We start from the raw sequence: 26,269 nt of genomic DNA on the forward strand, positions 1-26,269 counted from the left end.
ATAAAATTGAGTTTAGCTACACATACATTATGTGGTTATTATTCTTTTTGAAATTTCTTGCCTTTTGGTTACAATTAATCCTCATTAAAGTCTGTCATTAATACAATTCATTAATGTACATGTATCTATACATGTACATATACATATGTGCATATACATGTACATAAGTATATGTACATGTACATACATACATAGTACATACACATGTACATATGTATGTATAGAACATGTACATATACATGTACATGTATCTATACATTTATACATGTATCTATACATCTCATTAATGTACATGTACATGTAGTCAGAGTGGTAGACTGTGGTACACATACATGTACATGTACTTCAGCATATCAATCCTACTACAGACAATATAAAGAGCACTACTATAATGTACATGCATAACATATCTCTTTGTTATAATCCATGTATTACATAATAAAATACACTTACTCCATTAATTATCATATCCACTGTATCTCCAACCCTCAGTGTACCCTCACTAGTTCCTACATGCATCACATATCCACCTCCAACTTGGACATCATTTACCATAAATTTAGTCTCTTTCTAAAATGAAATCACACAAGAATAAAATATAAATTGTGAGTTTATGAATTTTGCCACTTGAAAAGTTTATATGTAAAATAAAATTAATTATCAATGGGTGCCAAATTTACAAAAATTTAGAAACAAGAAAATATAATGAGGTACCGTACATTGTAGATTTGTAGATACTATGTACATGTACATCATATAATAGTCTTTACCTCTTCTCCAGTCTTCACTATGAATCCTTTGTCACAAACCTGTCCACCTTGTTCAGCGTAAAAGCAAGTTTTATCAGTGAATACTCCAACACTTTGTCCTGAAGTAACTTCATCAACAAATTCACCATTTTGCTTCAGAGCAATAATGGAACTTGTACATGATGGAAAACCTGAAAAACAGAGAAACTATGGTAATTCATGGTTATTTATGAGGGATGCAGCACTGAAAATTGCATCTACTAAAGGAAAGTTAAACATTATAAGGGATTCCCTTGCCAGCCCTGATGTACATGTACATGTACGTGTACAAACAAACAGAACTGCTTCACCAGTAAAAGCGTCACATAATAATTGAATGCATTTGGCTATAATGATAAGCAATGATGAGGTCTCAGTTACAATTAATAATCATTTTAAAAGAATGGAAGGTATTACATAGACATGTTCCCCAATTCAAAAAGTCTATTTCTTTTTTAGAGGAGCATCTACATGTACATGTATGTACGAGTACAATTACAATGTACTTACTATAATTTCCAAATTCATCACTGGAATAATTATATTTTGGTATATCATCAGTTGGGGGAAGTCCTTTGGATGTAAAGTAGTCAATGGCATGAACATCAAACTGTACTGAAGTTTCAGGCCTTGAAATCCAACCACCATGTTCCTATAGTAAAAGAATAGTACAATCAAATTCGCTTTGACTCAGTGGCAGTCAGTGCATATTATATGTATAACACATGAAGTTTGACTTTTCTCTTAAAATTTCAGAAATTGGCTCATTTTTTAAAATGGTCATAACTTGAAAAGTTTAAGTCGGAATCAGTTCAAACTTTCTACATAGCATAAGTATTAAATGTCATTATGTATCAAAAAATGCAATAAAAATGGGAGGTGATTTTTTAGCCATTTTTTGGAAAAACCATGGGCTATAGTACAGGGTATTTTTCAGAAATTGGCTCATTTTTTAAAATGGTCATAACTTGAAAAGTTTAAGTTGGAATCAGCTCAAACTTTCTACACAGCATAAGTACGTCACTATGTATCAAAAAATGTAATTAAAATGTGGGTGATTTTTTAGCCATTTTTTGAAAAAAATCATGGGCTATAGTACAGGGCATTTTTCAGAAATTGGCTCGTTTTTAAAATGGTCATAACTTGAAAAGTTTATATCGGAATCAGCTCAAACTTTCTACATAGCATAAGTACGTCATTATGTATTTAAAAATGTAATAAAAATGGGGGGTGATTTTTTTAGCCATTTTTTGGAAAAACCATGAGCTATAGCCCATGGTTTTACTTGTTTTAAATGGTTCATACCTGTCTTAGAGCTTTTGCCTTCTTGAATCCTTCAATGTCAACTCTCACTTGTCTCTCATCAGCCATCAGTTGGATTAGGTCAATAGTCAGTCCAGTATCAATATGCAAGTCACACAAAACATCACCTACAATACAATATGTACATGTGTACATGTGTAGGTATAATTAATGTACATGTACATGCATAATTTAAAAGAGTAAAGAGAGACAATCACACCATTACATTACCTGGTAGGATATTATTGTCCACCTTTTGTAGTGCTTCCTCAAACTTTATCCTTCCAATAGAAAGACTCTTAAGGAAGTGCTCCTCTTCTTCATTAATAATGTCCATTACCTATACACATGTAATTATTAAAATTCTAAATGCATATACATGTACATGCATGTACCCAGCTAAATACACATGTACATGTACATGTACTTACCCTTTCAGGATCTTTGGTTAACTCAGGATATGCTTCTCCCTACACAATATAAGATATAAACCACAACATACAATTCAATATATACACATGTACAATGTACATACATGTATGTACTACAATGTATAATGAATACTAATACTGTATTCTAAACCCATGGATCCATATATGTACATGTAATAGTTAAACTAGCTTACATGTACATGTATTAACTTACTGTACATGTATGTTGCATATAATAATAATAAATAGAGAGAGAGAGAGAGAGAGAGAGAGAGAGAGAGAGAGAGAGAGATGTATGGTACAGTACTAATGATGTACATGTACATGTAGTGTGGGCAGAATTAACTTACTAGTATATCCACAACTGTTGGTACAAGAGAAGCAAATGTGCAAGGCTTTGCATTCAATTTGTTAGTCAAGTAATAGACACCTCTCTTTAATATCTGCCGGAGTACATGACTAGTGATAGAGAAGGGGAAAAGATATTGATACAATATTTTTTATAGCAAAAATTTTTCATGGCCCAAAAATTGGAATAAATTTAAATTAATTTTTTTACATCACAAATATAATTTCATTTTTTAATCAAATGAAGTGTTAACCACACTATATAAACTGATAACAATAAGGTGAATATTTGATTATTCTATTGATAAATGAGCAAATACATATATTGCATGCTTCACTAATTCCCCATCACTCACTTGCTTCCTCTGGTAGCAGGCCTTCCTCCATCAGATATTGCTACAGTTAAAGTTCGAATGTGATCAGCCACCACTCTGTATGCCATGTCAATCCCATCAATGTCTTCAGCCCCAACTCTCCCTCCATAACCTCTAAATCCAGTTTTCTAATAATAAAAGATGAATTTAATGCCAAAAAGCTACAGTTAACATTGATAGTGTATTTGCTTCCAAGAATAGAAGCATAAAATGCACCATAACTACAATGGAGCTTCCCATAAATAATTATTTTTTTGAAAGTCATTTTAACTATCACAAACCTGCCAAACATCAGCACAAGCAAGTTGGTTATTAAAAAAAATCAATTTTCATACGGTGCCAGTAAATTTTAGAACACATAAATGCAAATACATGTATGATGAAGCTGTAGCATATGCTGTATTGTGTGAAGAGTAAAATTAATAATAACAATCACTTTCACTTTGTGCACTTGTGTATGCACTTGCTTGTTGGATAGCATCAAAGATTGGAACAAAAAGGTCAGTGTCATAATTAGAAAATTTATTTTGAACAACAGAAACGATCCTTTCCAAGCCTAGTCCAGTGTCTATGTAGTTCCTTGGAAGCCGTTTTATACTACCATCAGCCTCCCTGTAAAGAAAACACTACATATCTTAAGAAAAAAAGAGGAGCCCATTTTACCTGTTAAACTGCATGATGACTATATTCCAAAGTTCCAGTACGTCAGGGTCATTCATGTTCACAAGATTAGCGGCAAATCTTCCTCCAATTCGATCATAGTGTATCTCAGTGCAGGGGCCACAGGGACCAGTGTCCCCCATCTCCCAGAAATTATCATTCACACTGAATGGAAGGACACGCTCTGGAGACAATCTATGAAAAATAGCCATAGCATGTACATACATATAGTGTACATTATACTAATACACACTATAAAATTATACAAATGAATGAACTAAATGTACATGTACAATTTATACACATAGACTCACCCTATGCATAAATCCCTTATGAATAAACATACATGTATTATAGTGATGCTCACCCCAAGTTTATCCATATTCCTCTGCATTCATCATCAGGTGGCAAGTTCAACTTCTCATCTCCTCCAAAGTATGTCACATAGAGCCTGTCCTTTGAGAGATTAAGAGTATCAGTGAGAAATGACCAAGCCATCTCTATAGCTTCTTTCTAATAGAGAGAAAGAGAGAGACAGAGACAGAGACAGAGAGAGATTTAATAATCTTGGCTTAAAGCTACCTGTACACACTACTACACATTGACATGCAAAACTCATTCAATCCATTATCACAAAATCTGTGACAAGCAAAAAGCCCATTGGTTCTAATGTCACAAAATCCGTGACAAACAAAAACATTTTGGTTCCATTGTCACAAAATCTATGACAAGCAAAAAAACCCATTGGTTATGTTGTCACTGCGACAAGCAAAAAAATATTGGTTCCATTGTCACTATAAATTCAGGACTTTGACCCAATTTTGAGCTTTCAAAGATTTGTAAAAAATCCAAATTTGATTGAAATCTGCTCAAACTTTCTACACTACATAAAAACATGTACATGTACATGTATCAGAAAAAATTATAAAAATGGAATTTTTCAGCTTCAATTTGGTAAAATATCTTGTACTATAGTACTGGGTCTTAGGCTCAGCTTTTGAGCAACTTGACAATCCACTGACAAGAAGCTGTACAAGGACTATGCCAAAATCCTGTGGAAAATCCTACCTGACCATTTCATAAAAATGGCAGGTCAAATTAAAAAATGTTCAGACACAATGTCTGAACATTGTGTGAATGTAATTTCAGGCTCTTAAATTTGAATTCACATACTTTGAAGTAGTCTCCAAATGACCAGTTCCCCAGCATTTCAAAGAAGGTATGATGATAAGTGTCTTTCCCTACAACGTCAAGATCATTGTGTTTACCACCAGCACGAATGCACTTCTGGTAATTCACAGCACGGGATAAACGAGCAAAATCAGACGAAGGATCAATAGTGCCTTGAAAAATTGGTTTAAACTAACAGAGAAAGAGAGAAAGGAAAACAATAGAAAAGGTATAAAAAGAGGTATGATAAAAATACACATGTAAACTCTACATTGAGGTATAGGCATGCATAATAATAAAGCGTAGTATTAGATTTACATGTACATATCCTTACAATAGTCAATACATGTAGTGTACATGCACCCACTTGATTCATGCCAGCATTGGTAAAGGACAGTGTTTGGTCGTTGTGTGGTAGGGTTGAGGACGATGGCACAAAGGTGTGGCCCTTTGATTGGAAGTAATTAATAAAGATTCTACGAATTTCTTTAGCAGTTAAAACATTGCCTCCAGTTGATGGTAAGTGCGAATAGAACTAAAAGTACAAAATGCACACAAAATTTAGTTTGCAAAGCTACTGCTTTTTAAGACTTTTATTTCCATTTCCATTCATAAGCTAATCTAATATGCTAATTATTAGTGAATATGAGTTACAGGATAGATAAGTTTCTCTGGGAATGACACATGCAACATACAGCAAACTCACCCTCCTAATAAGCATTATAGAATATCTGATAACGGGATTGGTATCATACTTAGTCTACTCGGCTCTTCTTCTACAACATTGGCCTTGTGTCACCATGCTACTTGTAGGTGTGGCTTAGCCTCATTAATTTTGAAAAAAAAATTGAGTCCATTTTTTACATACATGTATCTAGTATGACTTTTAGTTAACTAGCTAGCAACATTCTATGCTAGCAATAAACAATTGTGCATGTAATTATAGACCCTTTATTGATAGGTTTTTAACTGTGTATTGCAAAGAAAAGAGAGAATGATAGTATAATCATTATGCTGTTGTTATAAACTGTAGCAAGTAAATGAGGTAGTCAATTATTTTGGTAGGTTACAATAGCGCAAAAGAGATGTGTGGCATTCGACAGAATACAAATCTGGGATGATTATCTTGGCACTAATTTATGAAGCAATTTAGTGTTATTTAAAATGATCAAATTGTGTGCAAGTAGATCTACTTCCTTGATTGTAATGTAAGCATGCAAAAATTGTCAAAAAAGATAAAAATGCTAGAAATCACAAAACTGCATGCCAATAATTAATACACTACTGTGTGTGCATAACATAGTATTTATTTATTATTAAAAGAGGAGTCCAAGGATTATAAAGGCAATCATTGACAGAGTCGCAAAAGGATACAGCCCATTAGCAGGATTAGTGCTGCCTGTACCAGTACTATTTGGAGTGGTGGTAGGAACTGTACTAGTGCTGGTTGATGATGTAGTACTAGAACAAGGAAGATCAAATGTTACTCTACAGTTTTGAACATCTGGATACAAACCAGCAGCACAGCAACCTAATCTTGAAGAGTAAGTAGAAAGGTCATCGTAACAAGATTGAGGGGTTGTAGCATCACAGACCAATGATAGATTATTACTTTGTTCAGGGCAATTAATCTCAAGATCAGGAAGAGTATCATTTAAGCGATCAGATTTAACGTAACAGTATTCTCCATTGTCTTGTCCACAAATACCATTTTGCACATATAAATGAAAATTTCTAAAACTAATGGAACCAAATATGGGATTTGAAAGGTAACACCGATAATACTGTAAAACAGGATCGATACAGGCAGGGATACAGTTTTGAGCATAAGCTGCATTCAGTGCCGCTAGCTCTTCACTGGTTGAAGGTTCCAAGAAATCATCATCAGTTGGTATACCAAAGAGGCTACGATTGCAAGTTTGTGGTATGTTATTTAGCTCAACAGTACAATTTTTAAATGAGATCTCTTTTTTAGGTGCAGCATAATGTTTTAAAGCTCCTTCACTGCAGACAGAAGACACCAGAAGGAAGACTATCGTGTAACTGATGAGGGTAGAAGCAGAAGACATTATGATTGCTAGCCAGTGAGTACACACAGGTGTTCTTTTAGTTTTGCTGTGAGTTAGAGCAACACAACAATCCTTTTATAGACACTTCGAAAATTAAAATTTTAAAAGAGTGAAGTTGTATGTGCATTAGATAATTATCATCCCTTCCTGGAAGCTACTAATAGGAAGCTAGATCTACAACTGATATCTATAATATCACAATCATGTACATGTAGCTACTACAACTAAATTACCCATACAGCCTGGAAGGTTAAGGATTTAATTAAACTTGGGAGTCACTACATTTATCACTACATTATCACTTATTGATCAACGATACTGACATACACCCAACTGCCCAACTAGAACACACTAGATATTATAATGGTATTATATCTCAGATCTAGTCAGCCTGCTGCATAGTTGCATTAATCAGTTCATTTTTTTCATGCTGTGCTTCACATGGATAAGATACTACAAGTTTGCTTGTTATTGTTGTTTTCAATTAAGAATGTAAATAAGCATGGTGACTCTGCAAGTTTGCAGTGTCTTTCTTCACAGTTGGGAAATTATCATTATAGTTAATGTAACCTCTTGCTATTCTGCTTTCATGTTTAATGATTTAAGGTTTAGCATGATTACTTTAAACAACATTAGCAAACATTTCTAATTATAACACATGCACACAGTGTATATCTACTGGTAACATTCATGTATACAATGCACAAAATAAATGTTTATTTGCATGACTAAAAGTTTGTGCATTATAGAAAAATAATCATTATCAAACAGTTAGTACTTCATATTCAGTAGGCGGTGGAAGAGCCTGGAGGTTAGGAGTCTCAGAGCCAGGTGCATCATACACTAGCTCAACATTTGATCTATTAAATATTATATTATGACTCAATAATTATAATTAGAGTCAAAAACAAACTTTGTCTTAAATTCAGTTGTAGCATAAGCTGGACTGCATTTCATTACAATGCCATCCTCTGATTTTCTATTGAATATACATTAGAATTGATAAATGTGCATGTATATTTACCGTTGTCTAATATTATTAGCTTTTTTCATGTACAAAACAATTACTAGTAAGCTTATAGCCAGTATTAAAATGGGAATATATACTACAGATACACCAACTATAAGTCCAATTTTTTCTCCATTATTCAGCAATGCAGTAGTCACAGTGCTCACCACAGTACTTGTCACAGTACTTGTCACAGCAGTTGTCACATAATTCCCATTAGGATAAGGAACTATAAATAGAGATATACATGCACATTACTTTATTTACTCTTCATTGATATAGTACAAATTCTTAACAAACCTGGTGGTATAGGATTATTTCTCTGGCCTTCATAAATGATTCCATCAATATTAATTGATGTAGATATAGAGAACAAGTAGTTCAGATTAGGATCTAATCCTCCTATTATGCCTTCAGTAATATCCGCTGAGAAAACTCTCATTCCTGCATCTACTTGTCTCATGATCCTTGAGGCATTGGATGATTCATAATAGACTGTATAATGACTCACTCCAGTAACTGAACCCCATTCAACTAATACTGCTGTAGAAATGAACTTTGTGACAAAAAAGATTTGAACTATAGCTATACAGAATAAAATTAATAAAAATATATAGAGCTAGTTAATAATTTAAAATAATACTTACGTATTTCAGCAGTAGCATAGTCTCTATCAGTCCATTCTCCTGGTCCAATATTAGTATATGCTCTCACTCCAATAGTATAACTAGTATTAGATATCAATTCTACTATACTGCATTGAGTGTTAGTATTGTTAGTTATATTGTATGGACCAGCACTGGTAGACTCTCTATATCTTATCTCATATACTCTAACGATACCATTAGGTATTGTAGGAGGATTCCATGAGATATTGATCTTAGTAGGCGCAGCACTTTCTTGTATAAGATTAGATATCAAACCAGGAACTGCATGTGTTAAGAATAAATTGTGTTAAACTAATCAATATTTTGACTAACTTGATTCAGGTGTTGATTGTATTTCTTGTCTAGCTGGTCCATTCAGATTATAATTATAAGGTATTATACTCACAGTATAGTTAGTATATGGTATTAATCCTGTGAGATTATACATTCTGTTGTCTCCTCCAGTGATATTAACAGTATAACTAGTGTTTGAAGTGATGTTAGTGTATGTGAGGTAGTATCCAGTGATTGGTCCATTCCTTCCATTGCAAGGTACTTCATCCCATGAGGCAGTCATTGACACTGACTCTACTGATGAGAATATAATATCACCCACTAGTGCAGCAGGGGCTAGAGTGATAATGAAAAGGACAAATAACTATCAATAGCAATCATTATTTTACCAGTTGAAAGTGTTTCAGCTGAATAATCTGTTGTCAATTGAGCTGCAATATTATATACTCCAATAAGATCAAAGTCACAATGACTGTAAGGAGGTATACCAGTTGAAGTGTGTGGTGATGAAACTGATGTTGAACTATTACCAGTTGTTGATGATTCACATACTCTCTTACAATCACTAACAATATTATAACTAATTGGTACTACAGCAGTTGGTGGACTCCATGTTAATGTAATGGCGGAAATTGTAGTCAATATAGCCATAAAATCATTAACTACTGGATCACCTGAAACATGCATTAAGATAGGTAAGAGTACATAAGTAATTTTAATAGTGTTCCGTTACTTACTAAATGTTAACATAACCGAAGCATTACCACTAGGCAGAGAAGCTGATCCATAAGATACCACATAGAAAGTGTATGTAATCCCTCGAAATAATCCTGATATTATATTGATTGTTGTTGAGGTAGTGGTGCCTACACTAACAGGAGTATTACTAGACAGTTGATAGTAGACCTCATAACCAGTAGCTCCTGATACAGTAGACCAAGAGAGTCTTACATGAGATAAACCAGTATTTAATCTTGTAGCAGTTAAACTAGTTGGAGTATCAGATACTGATTGAGAGACAGATTATAAATAAACAATAAACGACACAAACCTGATAAACTCAATGACGTGGTACTAATAAATGCCTGAACACCATTGATACCATCAGTTACTCTGGTATTAGATACAGTACACTGATAGTTACCAGCTTCTCTCAGTCTCACTGTTACTGCCACTCTCGTAACAAATCCTGGTCCATTTACTATGACACGAGACAGTTCAGTAGATATTCTGTTCCCTTTCAGTGAACAACTGACAGTAGTAGGAGGACCATCAGAAACATTGAAACTGAGACTGAAGACTGGAGGAGTAGCTAATCTACTAGTGGAGAGGAGAGAGAACTGCATAGTAGGATCAGCATCAGGACCATCTGTAAAAGAAGTACATTAATTATAGTCTATATTCATCACATACCATTGTTATTGTATCCAGTATCAGTATATGCCCCAACCACTAGTGTTTGATTCACTCCATTCTCATCAGGAATGATGCACTTGTATAAACCTTCATATCCTGATAGTCCAGCACTTCTAGCTAGGGCAATCTGACCACTGAATCTCTTACAGAACACTGGACTAGGAGCTGATGAATTAGTGAAGCTTCCATCAAATAAAGGTACTTCAGTTCCATTAGGATAATACCACACTCCAATATTAGTAACATTGTTAGCACTCTGACACCACAAAGCATCAGTGATATTATTAACATCATTATTCAGATCAATATCATAAAACTGGCTAGCATATATCATAGAGTAATCAGGTATTATCCTGTCCTCATAAGGTAGATACAGCTGAACACCTATAGTAACATGAATTTTGTAAATGACTTAATGCTTTTACCTTTATTGGGTCGAATAAGAGAAGGTGGTCCCTGCCCTACTCCTTCTCCCAGTTGAACTAGATCGAGTAGCAATACAAATATGTAATAAAGAACTGCCAGTATCATCCTGTTCCTCATCAGTGCTCCTATCAAAACATAATAGAAGTAGCAGTGATTGGTGATATACTTACTGTATATAGAAAAGGTTGTAAGGAAGCAAATTGAATGCTCTTTTGCACATTGAACTCAAGAGTATAGAGACCTTGTTATAAGAATTTATATGCTGTAGCAAAAATTTGATGAAAGAAAGTATATGCATAATATACAGTCAATATTGTTGACATAAACGAAGGCGTTTGTTTATGGAGTACTAGACCTAGGTTAAATAAGCAATTAAGTATAAGTGACACATGGTACGATGATGATCACACTCAAAAGATAAGTACTTTATGACCTTTGCATCATAACGTGTATAATCAATAAAATAATAGCAATAATGTGCATGTATTTTACAAGCTCATTAGATCCTTGTCATATGTGAGCAAGGACAAAATCTAATGACAAGACTACATAGTCATTCCCTGAATAATACAAGAGAGAGGTAATAAAGGTATAGGCACACAAAAGGGGAAGGTCAAAACTGAATAAGACAACTTCAATAAGTACAGATTTGTTATGCTATCAGTATATCAATGGAAAATAGTGCCCAAATGCTCTTGCTACTATAAATCTTAATCTAATTTGATTAAATTATAGCTTCTTTAGTAAGAAAGGATTGTTATAAATAGATAATAATAATTATTTTCTTTGATGGCTCAAAAAAGCAATGTCTCTCAGTTTCTTAGCATTGACTGGTCCAGTCTGATCAACTAACTGCCCAAGGTAAGATGACGACTGACAAAGCAACAAATGAGGTTCATCATACTCCACTAATTCTCCTTTATCCAGTACCTTTAAAGTCACATTTTAATATATAATGAATAAAATTATCTATGAACATACCATGATCTTGTCATAGTCCATTACAGTGTTTAGACGATGAGCAACAGTCAATACAGTGCATTCACTAAACTGCTCACGAATCACTTCTTGAATGATACCATCAGTTCTACATCATGATAATAAATAAATAAAATGATGAAACAAAAATGAAGATAGCATTACTTCATGTCTACGTTAGCTGTAGCTTCATCTAATACTAAAATTGGATTGTTTCTCAGGAGAGCTCTTGCCAGACAAAAGAGCTGTCTCTGACCAACACTAAAGTTGCTACCTCCTTCAGTTATGATTGACAATAGACCGTCATCCAATCCTTCAACTACTGACTTTAACTGTACCTATTATACATGCATCATCAGAATAATACTATTATTATAATTTTTACTTGTTCTAGTGCTCTCCATATGTCAGCATCATTGTATATTTGAAAAGGATCAAGATTGTACCTAATTGATCCACCAAACAATACTGGATCCTACAACACAATAATATAACATTTACAATAGGAGCTCAAGCTAATATGTACTTGAGGTATAATTGATATATTTTTCCTAAGATCATGTAGTCCTAGTGCATTAGCATTAATTCCATCAATGACAATACTACCACCAGTTGGTTCAGCTAATCTAAACAATGCCGATATCAGTGATGTCTTTCCAGCACCAGTTCTGCCCACAATACCAACCTAATTCATGACTTGTAATTAAGAACATATTATCATAGTTACATACTTTATTCTTGCTAGGCACAACGCATGATATATTGGTCAGTACTTGTGGTCCATCAACTGAATGACTATAACAGACATCATTCAGTGCAATATTTCCTTTATCAGGCCAGTTAGATGGTGGCTTATTAGACTCAGGAAGAGTTTCCAATGATGCCTCTACTTCTAATTTACCATAAGCAATAACTCTCTCTGGAGATACCATCTATAGGAATATAGTTACTTGTAAATGTCAGTTATGATTTTTACTAAGTTCTCCACTTCAGTGCTAGATCTCAAAAAGAAAGCATAATCATCCATCAATGACATTGCATACGTTAACGATAATGAAATAAGAGCAGCATTAAAAGCTGATCATAAAAATAATTATAACTATTAAATATGTATTATGTATAACATTACTTTGTGCCAAAGAAATTGATGACAATACAATAGTAGTTATAAAAATAAAAACACAGCCATCGAGACGCATTGAAAACCACCTATGTGAAAATAGATGTAATAAAGGTACACTTAAGCTAAAAGTACAGTAAACGGACTATTTCAAGTTACTGTAAAACTACAAATTTTAGCGTGCTACTTATTTTAGCGATATTAGCAAAGAGCCTAAACACACTAAATTTAATATTTGCTAATAAAAACACCCGGTCACATGATCACAAGATGTCGCTGATACTAGTAGATGGCTCTCTTCTGCTCGGTCGGCAACACTACCAGAGGAAGGAGAACCCAGTGGAACGACAGCAGCAGCTAACAGAAAAGTGGGAAAGGTTTAATGATACGCCAAATTTAATAGTCACTAATTTGACATTTAAGCATAAACGCTAAATAAAGTAGCCGCTAACATTAATAGGTTTACAGTATAACTCAAGAATAGTGATTGGAATGGGCTCATATAGTGCATACCTTGAAGTGACTATGAAGAGGTACCAGGCTTGAGTATGTGTGTTCTGATACTGGTGCATTCTCTCTATCATGACTGATTGCATTGAATAGGAACGAATGGTTGAGAGTCCTTGGAGTGTCATTGATAAATGAGAATAGATTGGACTACGAGCTACAATGTAATAATAAAATAATTTTTAATGTACAAGACGATTTACTAGCAAAGGAATTAATATTGGCGATTGGCGGTTCTATGCAGATATTGCCAATATAAAAATCTGTCAATTAACTTTCCACAGGCAAATTTGTCAAATATTACTCTCGTCAATATACATGTATAATCTTGTACAATACAGTAGGTATTAGATTGTTATTTTTATCTCACCAATAGCTTCCAGTCTCTTGATATCTCTAGCTGTGCTAATGTAGTACCATCTCATGCTTACAAAAATAGTACACAATATCACCATCAGGATGATCAGATAATAGTTAGCAATCATCGCAACTAGGAAGAATCCAGTAGTTTTAATACCAAACTAAAAACAAATAAATATCAGTAACTAAATACTCGAAAAAGTAATCTGCTCACAAACACCATAATGAATATCTTATTCACTAAAATATCGTCCATGAATCCAACGTCTTTTGAAAATCGATTCAATACACGACCTATACTTAATAAGATCATATTTTTACGATTTTAAATGATCTTACCAATAGGGTTAGTGTCAAAAAAGAGTATCGGTGCTCTCAGTACGTGAGAGAACATTCTATTATGAAGAACTTGCGATGATCTTATAAGCAAAACGCAAAGTAAAACTCCTTCAACGAGAGTCAGAGTAACAAAGCCAGCAGTCAGTCCACTGTACACTTGAATCCTTTCACTAGTAGTTAACTGACAAGTAGAGGTATTGAGGTCAGATTGTACTGAGCATTCTGACCTTAAAAATTAAATTAATCATTATTTAATTAATGTAAGTAATATACCAGTCAGCAATCCACCAATCTGAAACAAGTGTTACTCCCTATAATGTATGTACATATACATGTAGTCTAAATCCAATATTATCATACAGACCTCAGTAAAAATAAATAATCCAAAAACAAATAGTGTGAATATGTATCCTCCACCACTTTTAAAATATTGAAAGTAAGTCCTCAGTGATACTGTACCATGAGCACGCTCCTCCTCTGGTTGAGCATTAGAATCAGAAAATTCGCCCTAAAAATACATTAAATTTGTATTGAATTAAAAACTAAATTCTCACCTCATGAGGTTCATTTGGTAACAATTCTTTATTAGTAGATTCAACTAAAAATGCACAATATTAAACTATAAGCCTCACTATAAACTAACTTTTAAATTCTTCAATTCCATTGGCTTTATTGTCATCATCAACTCCTAATTCATTGCCTTCCTTAACCTCATCAATATTTACTGACACTCTCTTACCCTACCAAATGAGCACATTTGTGTAATATTTGATTAAAATTACTGACCTCCACTAATCTTAATACAGAGTGACACTGCTCTAGATATTGTGTTTGGTGTGTCACTAACACTACACACTTTTCTGCCAACAGTCCACGAACACACCTTATATATACATGGTGTAATACTTTATACTACAACTAGTATTAGCTAATTCTTACTTCTCAAATATATGTCTACTGACTGCAGAGTCTACAGCACTCAAAGGATCATCAAGGAGGTATATATCAGCCTTTCTATAGACAGCTCTTGCTAGATTGACTCGTGCCTTTTGACCACCACTAAGTGTCACTCCTCTCTCTCCCACTAGTGTCATATCACCATTCTCCAATAACGATATATCCTGTTTCAATAATAATAATACCTCCTAAATTCAGCTACTGTATACCATTAATAATTACAATCCATTAATTTTAACTATTGGCTTAAACTCATTAAAGTTAATGGATGTAAATACATGTATGATTGTCAATGTGTAATTGGTTATCTTAGATGTAAAAAAGGTCATTAAATTGTTTGAGTTTACAGTAATTTACTTTTTCAAGAGCGCAAGCATGTACAACGTTCCTATACCATTCCTCTTCATATGGTAAACCAAACAGTATATTCTCCCTAAGACTGGTTGAGAATACACATGCCTCTTGACTAGCATATGCTACTGATCCTCTCACTGATACTCTACCACTTAATGCTGGTAGCTCCTTCAATACACACTGGAGTAATGTGGACTATAATAATAATATTAAAAATATAATGAAATTGAAATAACATTCATTATTATGTAATTTTTTTTACCTTTCCAGATCCAACAGGCCCTACAACAGCTAGCAATGAATTAGACTATAAAAAAATAAAAAACAATCATTCAATGCTATTTTTTATAAATTTAGTGAACCTTGACATTAAACGAGATATCATGTAGAGTAATGTAATCAGCATTCATTAACCATGAAGCAGTTAAATTCTCAACTGAAATCCCATTAGTATTAACATCAGAAACTGAATCATGGCTTGTAAGAAGAAAGTCCCCATACTCTTCACCTATAAACTAAACAATCAACAACAAAAAAAATCTACTTGAGGAAATTCACTTTCTTTTTTGACTTCCATTAATTCTGGTAGCAGTAAAAACTCCTACACGTTACATCAACAGTAATCAATAGATTTTTTGTGTATAATATTTTACTTTAATCCTTTTGTATCCAACACGAAATTCAAGTACATAAAGCATGGCTCCAACAAAATGAGAGAAAGACCACCGCAAAAAAGTGAGTTGAGCAAAGGTGCTAAAGACAATCCCAGGATTTAGGACACCTCCGCTCAAAGCAAAAATTGATAGTGACAAAAATAACATCAAATTTTGAGCTCTTAAGGAATAAGCAAAATTCAAATGCAAAACTGAGAGACTTGCTAAAGCAAACGACACTTCTTTCCTATAGAAAATATTATAATTATTATTACTGTATAAATATTATTTCCTTCCTATAAAAAATTTTATAGTTATTATTACCATAATTATACATAATTTTGCATGCATTATAAATAATTTTACCTTCTTATTTTATTTATTAATTGACTAAAAGCATACTCCCATCCATACATTTTAATGACTCTGATTCCTGTGATGATCTCATTCATCACTTTGATTCTATTATCTGTCACTTTAGCAGCTTTTAACCTAAAAATGACAGTCCCTGAGTATAAAAATGCACATTGTACTTGTTAAAATTTGGCATTGAAAAAATAATGCTTAATATTATGATTATGCTCTATAAAAAATTTGAATTGATTCCAATAATAGGTTAATTGTAGTTGAAAAATATGCCAATTTAATATGCCAATTTAATATGCCAATTTAGGACAATACAATGGATCGATTACACAAACACAGAGTAGATCTATGTGTACAAGTACATGTACATGTAGTGCAAATAATTCCATTACGATAAATTAGCGATGTACATGTATAACGCAAATTTTTTTGAGGGCTGTAAATTTTGCAATTTTTTAAAGATTCGCAAAAATCAAATTATTATGGTACAAGATGGCAGACGGCATAAATTTGTGAAAATTGAATCCGCAAAATAGATTTTTAGGCAAATCTGTGAAATTTACAGCCCACGAAAATTTTGCACTATACGGTAGCTTGGGCCTATCATTATAATTATTATAAATTATACCTAAACTTGGAGTATAAGAGTGAAGTAGCAATAAGAACTGGTATTGACAGCAGTATCACGCTAACAGGAACCATGGAGCTCCATTGTATCTTTAAATATAAAAGATACACTACCACAGATAAATGGAGAGGGAATGCCAAGTAGAAAGGAAAAAATATCATACTCTATGAAAAAATAACAATAATAACAATAAATATTTTATAGAATAAATTAACTTCATCAAAACGATGGACATCATTCGAAGCAATGTTGATCACATGACCCATAGTCACACGACCCAAAGTCATCTGACTTAACTTTAATACCTACAATGTGTAAATCACATAATTATAGTGAGTAGAATCAGTATCAAGGCTGATTCACACTACAAAACTAACATAAGGGTAAGGCTATATGTTAAGACAGGAAGTGCTGTATAAATCAATGGCCGCTGTTTACATAAGGTAAGAATAGAGATAATTTCTATTTTTAGATTACATAAAGAGTGGCCACTGATTTATATGGCACTTTCTGTCTTATAGCCTTACCTTATGTTAATTTTGCAGTGTGAATGGGCCTTAAGAATTACCTTAAAATAAATTGCATTCGTTAATAGAATCCTAAGTAATCCTCCGAATTTACGACCGGCATAAAACACCAGGTTAAGGAAAACCACTGAGGAAGACATCAGAACAAGGAGAGAGGCATAAAGATACGCTGAATTAGTATCATGTGCTGTTGGACTCTCTAGTGAAAAGTAATCAGTTACTAGACCCAGTATCTCTGATTGTGTCAAAAATACAGCTACCTAATAATGAAAGGAGTATAGTCAACAGCTGTATTACTAAAGGCTCTCATACATGGGGCAACATTGTTGCTTGAAACTTTGTGGTTTTGTTGCCTCAAGTTGACCACTGCTCTACTTGAGGCAACAAAGTTACTTCAAGATCAAAGTAGCCACAAAATTGCATGTAACAAAGTTGCACCAAAGAAGCATAATTATACTATGAAAGTAATACACTGTGATGTATAAAATTATTGTATTGAATACTCTCCCTGATGTGGATGGTAATAATCTTACCAGTAGTAATGTCAAGATTTGAATTAGTAGTGATCTCCACCAGAAGCATTTCAATATAACCCACCAGAGCCTTGCATTAGCTGGACCTCTAGTAGCTAGCTCATGGGACCAGTATCTACATATGTACATGACAAAAATAAATTTTAAACAAGATAAAACTACCAGTTGCCATTATAAAAACTGCAAATACATGTAGTTGCATCTTGGTTTCCCATAAAGCATGCTACGTGAGCTAAAAAGCATGCTTCATGAGCTGACAAGACTTATAATAGAATAGTTACTTTGGCCCAATTTTTTAACCACTTTAAAATTTTGTAAAAAATCCAAATTTGATCAGAATCGGCTCTAACTTTCTACACAACATAAGAACATGTATACGCATCAAATAAAATTATTAAAACATAAAATTCTCTCCTAGTCATTTTTGGTGAAATTTGGCCAAAGACCCTGTACTGTAGTACAGGTACTTTGGCCGGATTTTTAAGTAACTTTAAAAATTCATAAAAAATCCAATATTGATCAGAATCAGCTCAAACTTTTTACACAACATAAAAACATGTATATGCATCAAATAAAATTATTAAAACATAAAATTCTCTCCTAGTCATTTTTGGTGAAATTTGCCAGAGTCCCTGTATTGTAGTACAGGGACTTTGGCCCAATTTTTGAGCAACTTAAAAAATTTGTAAAAAATCCAAATTTGATTGGAATGAACTCAAACTTTCTACACAACATAAGGACATGTATGTATACAGTAGTACAATACCCTGAATAATAATATTTAAAGAGTCACTCACTTGTTAAACTTATTATGCAGATAAGACGAATCACATTCATCAGGATGAGGAGTGAGATCAGACTGAGACAGACTCTGACAACAACCAACCCATAGTAAAGGATCAACCCAACTAGAAAAGTATTTGAAATAGGAGCATAAAAAATTGTAGACACAAAATTACTGACATTAAAACCACATTTAAACACACATACATGTACATGTATTGCATCATCCCCTCATGTCTCTTAATACATTATACAGTTATTAATTGTTAGGAAAAATTTATTGCAATAATTATTTTAAGTGGCAGCAGAAAAATTAAAATGCTTAGTTGCTTACCAGAAGAAAATTCTGCACAAGATGTTGTACTTGAAAAAATTCCTGTAATTCTTTGCCATCTTGGCCCAGCCCTCTGAATGTAGAGAGCACGCCCCTTGACTGCCCACGTGGAAAAACGTGTTCATTGAAGTGGGTGTGGTGATTAACTTTTGTGGGAGTGGTCATCTCTACAATGGAAGGGTCTAAAGCTACAGTGACTGATTTGAGCGAGAAAGAAGAGGAGGAGATCCTCCACATACTCCAAGAAGAAGCGAATAAAGGAAAGGGATCGTATAGAATTCCTAATGCTGATTTGGAGGCTACCCTACACAAAGCATGCGAGAAAGGATGGGCTGAAGTTACCAGACTACTACTGGAGGGGCACTCACTGGACCCCAACGCACTGGACTACAGGAGAACAAACCTCAGACCACTCCACCTTGCAGCACGAGGTGGACACGAGGAACTGGTCGAGTATCTGATCAGTAAAGGGGCTAGGGTCGATGGTGAGGATTTTAACGGAAGCACTGCACTCCATCACTCAATGAGAGAAGGAGAGTGGAGCATATCAGAGAGACTAGTGAGCACTCATGATGCTAATCTACTCAAATGTAATGGATCCGGTGAAGTACCACTGCTACTGGGACTGAATAGAGCTCTCATGGAGGAGGAAGAGGAGAAAGGGAAGGAAGCATTTCATTCGCTCCTAGTGATGTATGATAGGATCGCTTTACCTTGCAGCATACAATATAGAATCATTAAATCAGTCTATGAGAAGGAATGGAAGGAAGAGCTGCTCTACCTTCTACAAATAGACGAAAAGAAATCGAAAGGAAAGACAGTGAGACATTCTCCGCTCCTCTTAACAGTAGCGACCAGTGGAGACGAAAACGTGTGTGATTTTCTATTAGAAAACAATGCAGATTATACCATCACTGACGAGCATGGTAATACTGCACTACACCATGCCATTTCTAATGGATACTTTAACTGTGTTAAAGTATTGCTACAAAAAGCACCAGCTCTTCTGAGCGTTTGTAACAATAGAGAAGAAGGAGTCATCAGATTTGCTGTGTGGACCAGAAGCCATGAAATGGTACTGATGCTAGTAGAGGCTGGGGCTAAGGTCGATCAAGAGGATGTCAAAGGTGAGACTCCATTACTGTCAGCAATAAGGCAAGACTCTCGAGGCATAGCAGAGTATCTCGTGAAAGACCTTCAATGTGACGTGTTTAAGTGCAACAAGAATGGGGTCTCGCTTCTCTCCTCTGAATTAATGGATGTGCTCCAATCCAGGAACACCAATAAAGCACTATGGCTACTTTCGCTTGCTCCTGTTACTGCAAAGTCTTTATCTAAGGACTGCCTCTACTTAGCATGTCAGCAAGGAATGATGGACGTTATAGATGTCCTCCTTCAGGCCTGTCATTGCGATCCATTTCAAGTAAGTCCTGTTACTGGACTTACTCCTTACCATGCTGCTATCAAGGAGAAGAGTGTGCCTGTACTACAACGCCTCCTGGCATACAAGACTTGTCCTTTATCACTAGCTGCTGCTAATGGAGTAACGGTAGCAGAAATGGCTAAGAATTGTCCCGGAGCAGCAAAAGTGCTTGAGTTGGGACGGAAAAAGGATTTATCGTTTGCTCAAAAAGTCGTTAAAGTTTTTGTCCTCGGGGAGGATGGGGTTGGAAAGAGCTCACTTGCTCATGCTGTGAAAGTTAGCAACAAAGGGCTAGGAGGAAGGAGGGGTACGATCAGGAAGCGTGAGCCATCACTCGGGATTAAAGTGAGGAAGGTTGATCTTGCTGAAGCAGGCCCAGTACTATTATATGACTGTTCCTTCTAGCATACGCTACCAACGACCCAATGTACTAAGAAAGCTAGTGAGTGGTGGGTACTCCTCTTTATTTATCATTGTCACTGATGTGCGTAAAAGCAAGGACGAAGTAGGCGAGAATGTCTCTTCTTGGGCTAGTTATATTAATTCTATAGCAGTGAAGGGATCTTATGTTATTGTTACTGGTAGCTATGCTGATGAGTCCACAATGAGTCAATGGGGATTTCAAGACGGTAGCAGTATTGGCGAGTATAATACCAACCTCATTTCAGGTGGTGCAGTGATGGTTGATACACGTAGTGTGAGATCAAGACAAGTTAATGACCTACTTTCAATGCTGGCTCAAAGCATTGCTAGTCTAAGGAGCAGCTATACAGGAAAGCCATTGCAATTTCAACACCTTGCTTTGTATGTATTTCTCAATGAGAGATGTAGTAGTGGGACACTTTCTTTGCCTCTATCTAGTCTCATGGAAATGATTGAAGGTGATTCATACTACAATGACATTGATTTATCGGTGAAGGAGAGTTTGGCGATACTGGAAGACAAAGGGCTTGTTCTTAATCTTGAAGATAAAGTACACGATCAGTCTATATTAGTACTACAGCCTTACCTACTACTGAATAATATGTTAAATGCCATAATCACTTCTCCGACTAGTGATGATGGATTAATAGAAGAGAGAGTCTTTCTTGAGGCTCTTTCTGGTATTGCTCCTCAGTTGGTTTCACCATTTCTTCGAAAATTCTCTCTTTGTCTCTCACTCCAATCTCCTCCTACGCTATCTTTTGGTACTTTGTCTACAATTGCGCCATTAAAGAAAACACCAAATCTCTTCTTTCCATCAAAGGTAACGAGAGAAGCCCCTGATCCTAATACCGTTGGAAGATTATTCAATTTGATGGATTCATATCGTTTTGGTTGGTTTATTGAGCCTTCTCAATCACTGCAATTTCCAATTGACATTCTTCACACAATACAAATGGAAATCCTCAGTTTAGATAGCAATACTAATAATAGCCGTGATGACAGTGAAGGTAGTGCAGAGTTGACATACCATTTATGGTCAAGAGGGGTGTATTGTGTTAGGGGAGAGGTGCAGTTTATAGTGGAGGAGCAAGAGAATGGGGAACAAATCACAGTCTTCATGAGCTGTCGACCTGGAGATGAATTTAAACTAGTCAAGCAAAGGAGTGAGTTATTAGGGATGATACGTCGAGTTACTGACATTATCAGTGATAAGAATGAGTTTATAATCTCTCCTGCTCATTTGAAATCTTACCCTCTCAATGGCGAGGTAGACCTGGTGGTTCATGATGTTAATGAAGTAGCTTCTGCTTTATCTGAAGGGAAGGATTCTCTCACCAGTACAGATGGAGCTGTTTCTATTAAGGAATTGCTCTATTTCGAATCTTACCAATACTTTCCTCGACCTTCTACGATCGGTACCTCATTAACTAATGAAGAAGAGAAATTAAGTTATTTGGAATCGTTTTTAAGCCAGTCCTCTGTCCCTGAAAGTGATTCTGTTCTCGTTTCAATGATTGCTACTCATTTGCTTGGTCTATCTGATGATGCAGTGACTGAAGTAATGGCTGGTGCATTAGGAGATGAAGGGACAGGAGCTACTGGTACTAGCGGTATAGTCTCTGGTCTCTTTAAGAAGTGGGCACAAAATATTTCGTGTTCGTCTTTTGTGAACAATTTAGAAGAGATTTTAAATCAATCTAGTATTCAGTAATATTGATTATTTATTATGTTTTGATAAAAATTGATGGTAATGTAGATTTGTTTTGTAATTTTTATTTTTTTGATCACAGTAAAATTTTTTATTCTCTACTAAAAATTAATTCTTAAAAAATTAATATTTACGCCCACGCCAATAAGCTAATAGGCGTGGCTAACTTGTTTCTATAGCAACGGGCTATTTGCAAATGGCCTCTTCAACTGCACTGCAGTTTCCCAGCGGCCCTTCTCTGGTTGAGAAAGAAAGAGTAAGAGATGAAGAGGAAGAGAGCGTGGAGAATTCTCTAGTCCTACAGAAACTGTTTATATCAGCTCTGAATGACAACAGGTAGGCCTGCACTGCACGAACTGTTTGTTGTACCAGAAAGATACACTACCACATGGGACTCTAGTACTGCATTGTACAGTGTATAATTTAATTGTACTGTGTATTATCATCTCTGTCTTTTTCACAGTGAAAGCTCCTGGAGAGAGATACTGGATATATTGGACTCACTAAGCTCAGGAAAACTAACAGAGATATCCTCTAGACCAGAGATAGAGCATTACATCAGAAGAACCCTCTCACTCTCTCCTACTGGCACTGATATAAGGACAGAGGAAGCCTCTACTGCTAAAGAAGAAGTTATCAAGAAACTAATAGAATATTGTGATCCTGGCCTCACATCAGGAGCAATACATGTTAATACTATCAGTGCTAATCATGAGGCTCACTTTGATGGTGCAGCTAGGAGAAAAATAAAGAGACAGAGATCACTGAGTTACAATGTTCCAAGAGATCCTGTATTTGTGTATGACAAGGAAAGGATTCCAGTGACCTTCAGAGCAAGGAAACTGACCACTGGTGACATACTCTTCTCCTGTGATAAAGTGAAGCACGAAACTTTACTAATGGAACTATCAAAACGACCGATACTCCCTCCTAATTCTAGACCTAAGACCACTGAAGGTTTTTCAACCTACAGCGATAAGCCAAGCTCTGTGTTTCTAAGACCATTGTACCCATCCGATTTTCCTCCGATTATCCCCCAGAGGAGACGAGGACCAGTCAAACTGGTTGAGCCTATGGAGAAAGTAAAGACGATTCTTTGTGCTCAGGTCGGGGGTAAGGAGATGAACAATGACTGTCACTTGAGACTACAAAATGCAGAAGATGTGATACAAGCCTTTGCAACAGGCTCTCTACCAACCACTCAACAAGAAGTATACATGGAATTCAAGGACACCGTCCCTTGGGATCCATACCAGCTACAGGTCATTGATAAACCAAGACTCCATTCACTACACTTCGTAGCAACTGTCTTTGGTATCCTCCTAGTTTATCCTGACAGGGAATGCGAACATCGTAGCTTTGCCGAGTGGCACAGAGACAAGTATATATTCCGTGCCATTTGACGGATTAAGTTTTTTAGGGAGTACCTACCACGAAAAACCCTAAGACTCTGGCATCAAAATGCCAGCCGTGCAAAGTACAATCGCATTCGGTCGTTGACTTATTTTTCCGGAGCTCGTTTCCACGTTCCGTTCCTCAAACTCCTACAGCAGATCAATAGTCTTTCTAGAGACATGCTCTCCCTAAGAGGAAACAATATCTCATCTTGTGGTTGCTGCACTCGAGAGGAATTCTCCGTATACGTGAGGACAAACAACAAGCAGCTACTCAAGTACTTTGATAAATATTTCCGGTATTCTCTTAAAGTTATCGGAGAGACTGTTTCTAACTCACACAAGTACGTGGAGGGGCTTGTTGCAGAAAAGAGACACAAGCCGTTTGTCTCTGAGCTCCGCATCTCAATACAGAGGAGACAGCACAAGCAGCTCGAGGATGATATAGAGAATGGGTATCATCGCTGCAATCAGTTGAAGGAGCTGATTAAACTAGTGAAAGAGATTGTGTCTAGTTCAATTATTAGTCTCATTGAGGATCACGTTAATCAATGGCTGAGTGTTGTGATGAGTAAGAGAGAGGGGGCCAGAGGGACCAGTGGAGGGACCATTGAGAAGGAAGAGGGTGAGGGGAGGGAACAAGGAGTGCCTCAGTGTTTGTGGCAAATTCAATTACAAATTAATGAAGAAGGTAGAATATGGCATACACAATGTACATGTACATGTACACTGGACATTATACATGCATAGATGCACACTATAATGCACACTTGTGTCACTGCTTTACATGCACATGTACATGTACATGCATGTATACTACATGTATGGTTCTACCTACAGTATAATAGTTAGGGGTACACATAGTCATCACACATGGTGTAATACACATAGTCATCATACGTCATAGTACACATACATATAGACATAGTCATCTCTTATTGTTTACTAGGCAGAACCCTTGACAATGTATGTGTGCATGTACATGTAAATTAATTATTTTTGATTTATTTATTTAGTACTATTATAATACTTTCATTTATTCCTGTAGGTATGCTATCATATGATACAGATTATTCCCAGTTAAAGACCATGCTACTCAATCCATTGACTAACAGTATCATTGCACTATTCACTGCATATGAGGCTGCCATTAACACTGCTCTACACGAAGAACAAGTAAGATAAATGATACACACGTAATGCATGTACACGTACATGATATAGAGGATGTTTTTATAACATGTAAACACGCAATGGCAAAATTTTATCTTGTTACGTTTCAAATTTTGTCACCAGTTATACATGTACATGTACATGTAACTAATTTTATATTTTTAAGTCACAAGCGTCACTTTAACATTCACATTTTTATTTTTGTATAGGGAACACCATCTCTGTCATTGTTTTCTGGTACTCGTGCCTCACTGTCTCAGTTTAAGATGAGAGGGAAAGAGGAGGGAGAGGAAGAGAGTGAAGAGAGTTTACTAAGCAACTGTTTACTCAATGAATCACTCATCAATGATTTAGAGAACAAGTAAGACATTGTATACATGTACAGGTACATGTACATGTACATGTGTAATAGTAATAGTCACACTATTTTTTATGTAGTATCAATGTAGTAGCAATAGTAATTATGCATGTTGTTTGTCTGAAAAGTACATGTACATCGTATTTCATCAAATTCTTGATTCCTTTTATATTTTATGATATGTGTACGTATACATGTATCATGTAGCGTGTGTTAATTGTTATGTACATCATAAAAAATTTATGATCATAAAAAATGTGTAGTATTTTTGGCTTACAATATTACATGGATTACATGCATTTACATGTTTTTATTTATTTTATTTTTAGTGAAGTTTTATCATAGCAACCTGAAATTTGCAAATGGCCTCTTCAACTGCACTGCAGTTTCCCAGTGGCCCTTCTCTGGTTGAGC

At 35.3% G+C, this 26,269-nt stretch overlaps 4 protein-coding genes across 4 annotated transcripts in view; 1 reads left to right on the top strand and 3 right to left on the bottom strand.

The window, feature by feature from the left end:
- Window positions 1–5,889, bottom strand: part of LOC100631583 (alanine--tRNA ligase, cytoplasmic-like) — an 11,639-nt gene extending 5,750 nt beyond the window's left edge. The window contains exons 1-14 of the mRNA XM_011408409.2: window positions 5,780–5,889; window positions 5,441–5,608; window positions 5,077–5,265; window positions 4,271–4,416; window positions 3,907–4,098; window positions 3,711–3,855; window positions 3,226–3,371; window positions 2,872–2,980; window positions 2,522–2,560; window positions 2,322–2,430; window positions 2,094–2,218; window positions 1,299–1,440; window positions 771–940; window positions 454–570 (exon numbers count right to left, since the gene is read on the bottom strand). Of these exons, the coding sequence (XP_011406711.1) occupies window positions 454–570; window positions 771–940; window positions 1,299–1,440; window positions 2,094–2,218; window positions 2,322–2,430; window positions 2,522–2,560; window positions 2,872–2,980; window positions 3,226–3,371; window positions 3,711–3,855; window positions 3,907–4,098; window positions 4,271–4,416; window positions 5,077–5,265; window positions 5,441–5,608; window positions 5,780–5,794 (1,812 nt within the window). The 5' untranslated portion in view covers window positions 5,795–5,889. The remainder of the gene's footprint in view (window positions 1–453; window positions 571–770; window positions 941–1,298; window positions 1,441–2,093; window positions 2,219–2,321; window positions 2,431–2,521; window positions 2,561–2,871; window positions 2,981–3,225; window positions 3,372–3,710; window positions 3,856–3,906; window positions 4,099–4,270; window positions 4,417–5,076; window positions 5,266–5,440; window positions 5,609–5,779) is intronic.
- Window positions 5,890–7,742: 1,853 nt separating this feature from the next.
- On the bottom strand, window positions 7,743–9,165 carry LOC109585828 (uncharacterized). Its single transcript, XM_020001969.1, has 6 exons — window positions 9,132–9,165; window positions 8,799–9,080; window positions 8,452–8,736; window positions 8,167–8,380; window positions 8,056–8,121; window positions 7,743–8,002 (listed from the first exon to the last, which is right to left on the bottom strand). Exons 3-6 carry the CDS (start codon window positions 8,612–8,614, stop codon window positions 7,906–7,908), a joined length of 540 nt encoding a protein of 179 aa, XP_019857528.1. The 5' UTR covers window positions 8,615–8,736; window positions 8,799–9,080; window positions 9,132–9,165; the 3' UTR covers window positions 7,743–7,905.
- A 2,488-nt stretch (window positions 9,166–11,653) lies between these two features.
- LOC100631709 (multidrug resistance-associated protein 4-like) lies at window positions 11,654–19,451 on the bottom strand. The gene is made up of 30 exons (XM_020001970.1): window positions 19,374–19,451; window positions 19,054–19,164; window positions 18,257–18,371; window positions 17,765–17,983; window positions 17,412–17,501; window positions 17,197–17,360; window positions 16,569–16,694; window positions 16,203–16,449; window positions 16,108–16,150; window positions 15,912–16,057; window positions 15,812–15,856; window positions 15,553–15,744; window positions 15,178–15,359; window positions 15,025–15,121; window positions 14,882–14,978; window positions 14,793–14,836; window positions 14,603–14,746; window positions 14,512–14,549; window positions 14,239–14,465; window positions 14,114–14,193; window positions 13,910–14,060; window positions 13,546–13,696; window positions 13,042–13,121; window positions 12,889–12,989; window positions 12,644–12,844; window positions 12,439–12,597; window positions 12,298–12,387; window positions 12,078–12,250; window positions 11,916–12,021; window positions 11,654–11,864 (listed from the first exon to the last, which is right to left on the bottom strand). The coding sequence occupies exons 1-30, from the start codon at window positions 19,430–19,432 to the stop codon at window positions 11,712–11,714; spliced, it is 3,831 nt and encodes a 1,276-aa protein (XP_019857529.1). The 5' UTR covers window positions 19,433–19,451; the 3' UTR covers window positions 11,654–11,711.
- A 94-nt stretch (window positions 19,452–19,545) lies between these two features.
- LOC105314311 (serine/threonine-protein phosphatase 6 regulatory ankyrin repeat subunit B-like) lies at window positions 19,546–21,201 on the top strand. The gene has a single exon (XM_011408411.1). The coding sequence runs from the start codon at window positions 19,546–19,548 to the stop codon at window positions 21,199–21,201; it is 1,656 nt and encodes a 551-aa protein (XP_011406713.1).
- The last annotated feature ends 5,068 nt before the right edge of the window (window positions 21,202–26,269 follow it).

This window comes from Amphimedon queenslandica, unplaced genomic scaffold, assembly GCF_000090795.2.
Source record: "Amphimedon queenslandica unplaced genomic scaffold, v1.1 AMPQUscaffold_13001, whole genome shotgun sequence".
Classification (NCBI taxonomy): Eukaryota; Metazoa; Porifera; class Demospongiae; order Haplosclerida; family Niphatidae; genus Amphimedon; species Amphimedon queenslandica.

Coding starts and splice junctions, on each gene's coding strand:
- LOC109585828 (XM_020001969.1), bottom strand. CDS start 8,614: ATGAGACAAGTAGATGCAGGAATGAGAGTTTTCTCAGCGGATATTACT. Junction 8,122..8,166: donor GCTAATAATATTAGACAACG/GTAAATATACAT, acceptor TATATTCAATAG/AAAATCAGAGGATGGCATTG. Junction 8,003..8,055: donor ACAACTGAATTTAAGACAAA/GTTTGTTTTTGA, acceptor AATATTTAATAG/ATCAAATGTTGAGCTAGTGT.
- LOC105314311 (XM_011408411.1), top strand. CDS start 19,546: ATGGAAGGGTCTAAAGCTACAGTGACTGATTTGAGCGAGAAAGAAGAG.
- LOC100631709 (XM_020001970.1), bottom strand. CDS start 19,432: ATGGCAAAGAATTACAGGAATTTTTTCAAGTACAACATCTTGTGCAGA. Junction 16,450..16,568: donor TTAATAAATAAAATAAGAAG/GTAAAATTATTT, acceptor TATTTTCTATAG/GAAAGAAGTGTCGTTTGCTT. Junction 12,251..12,297: donor TATGGAGAGCACTAGAACAA/GTAAAAATTATA, acceptor CATGTATAATAG/GTACAGTTAAAGTCAGTAGT.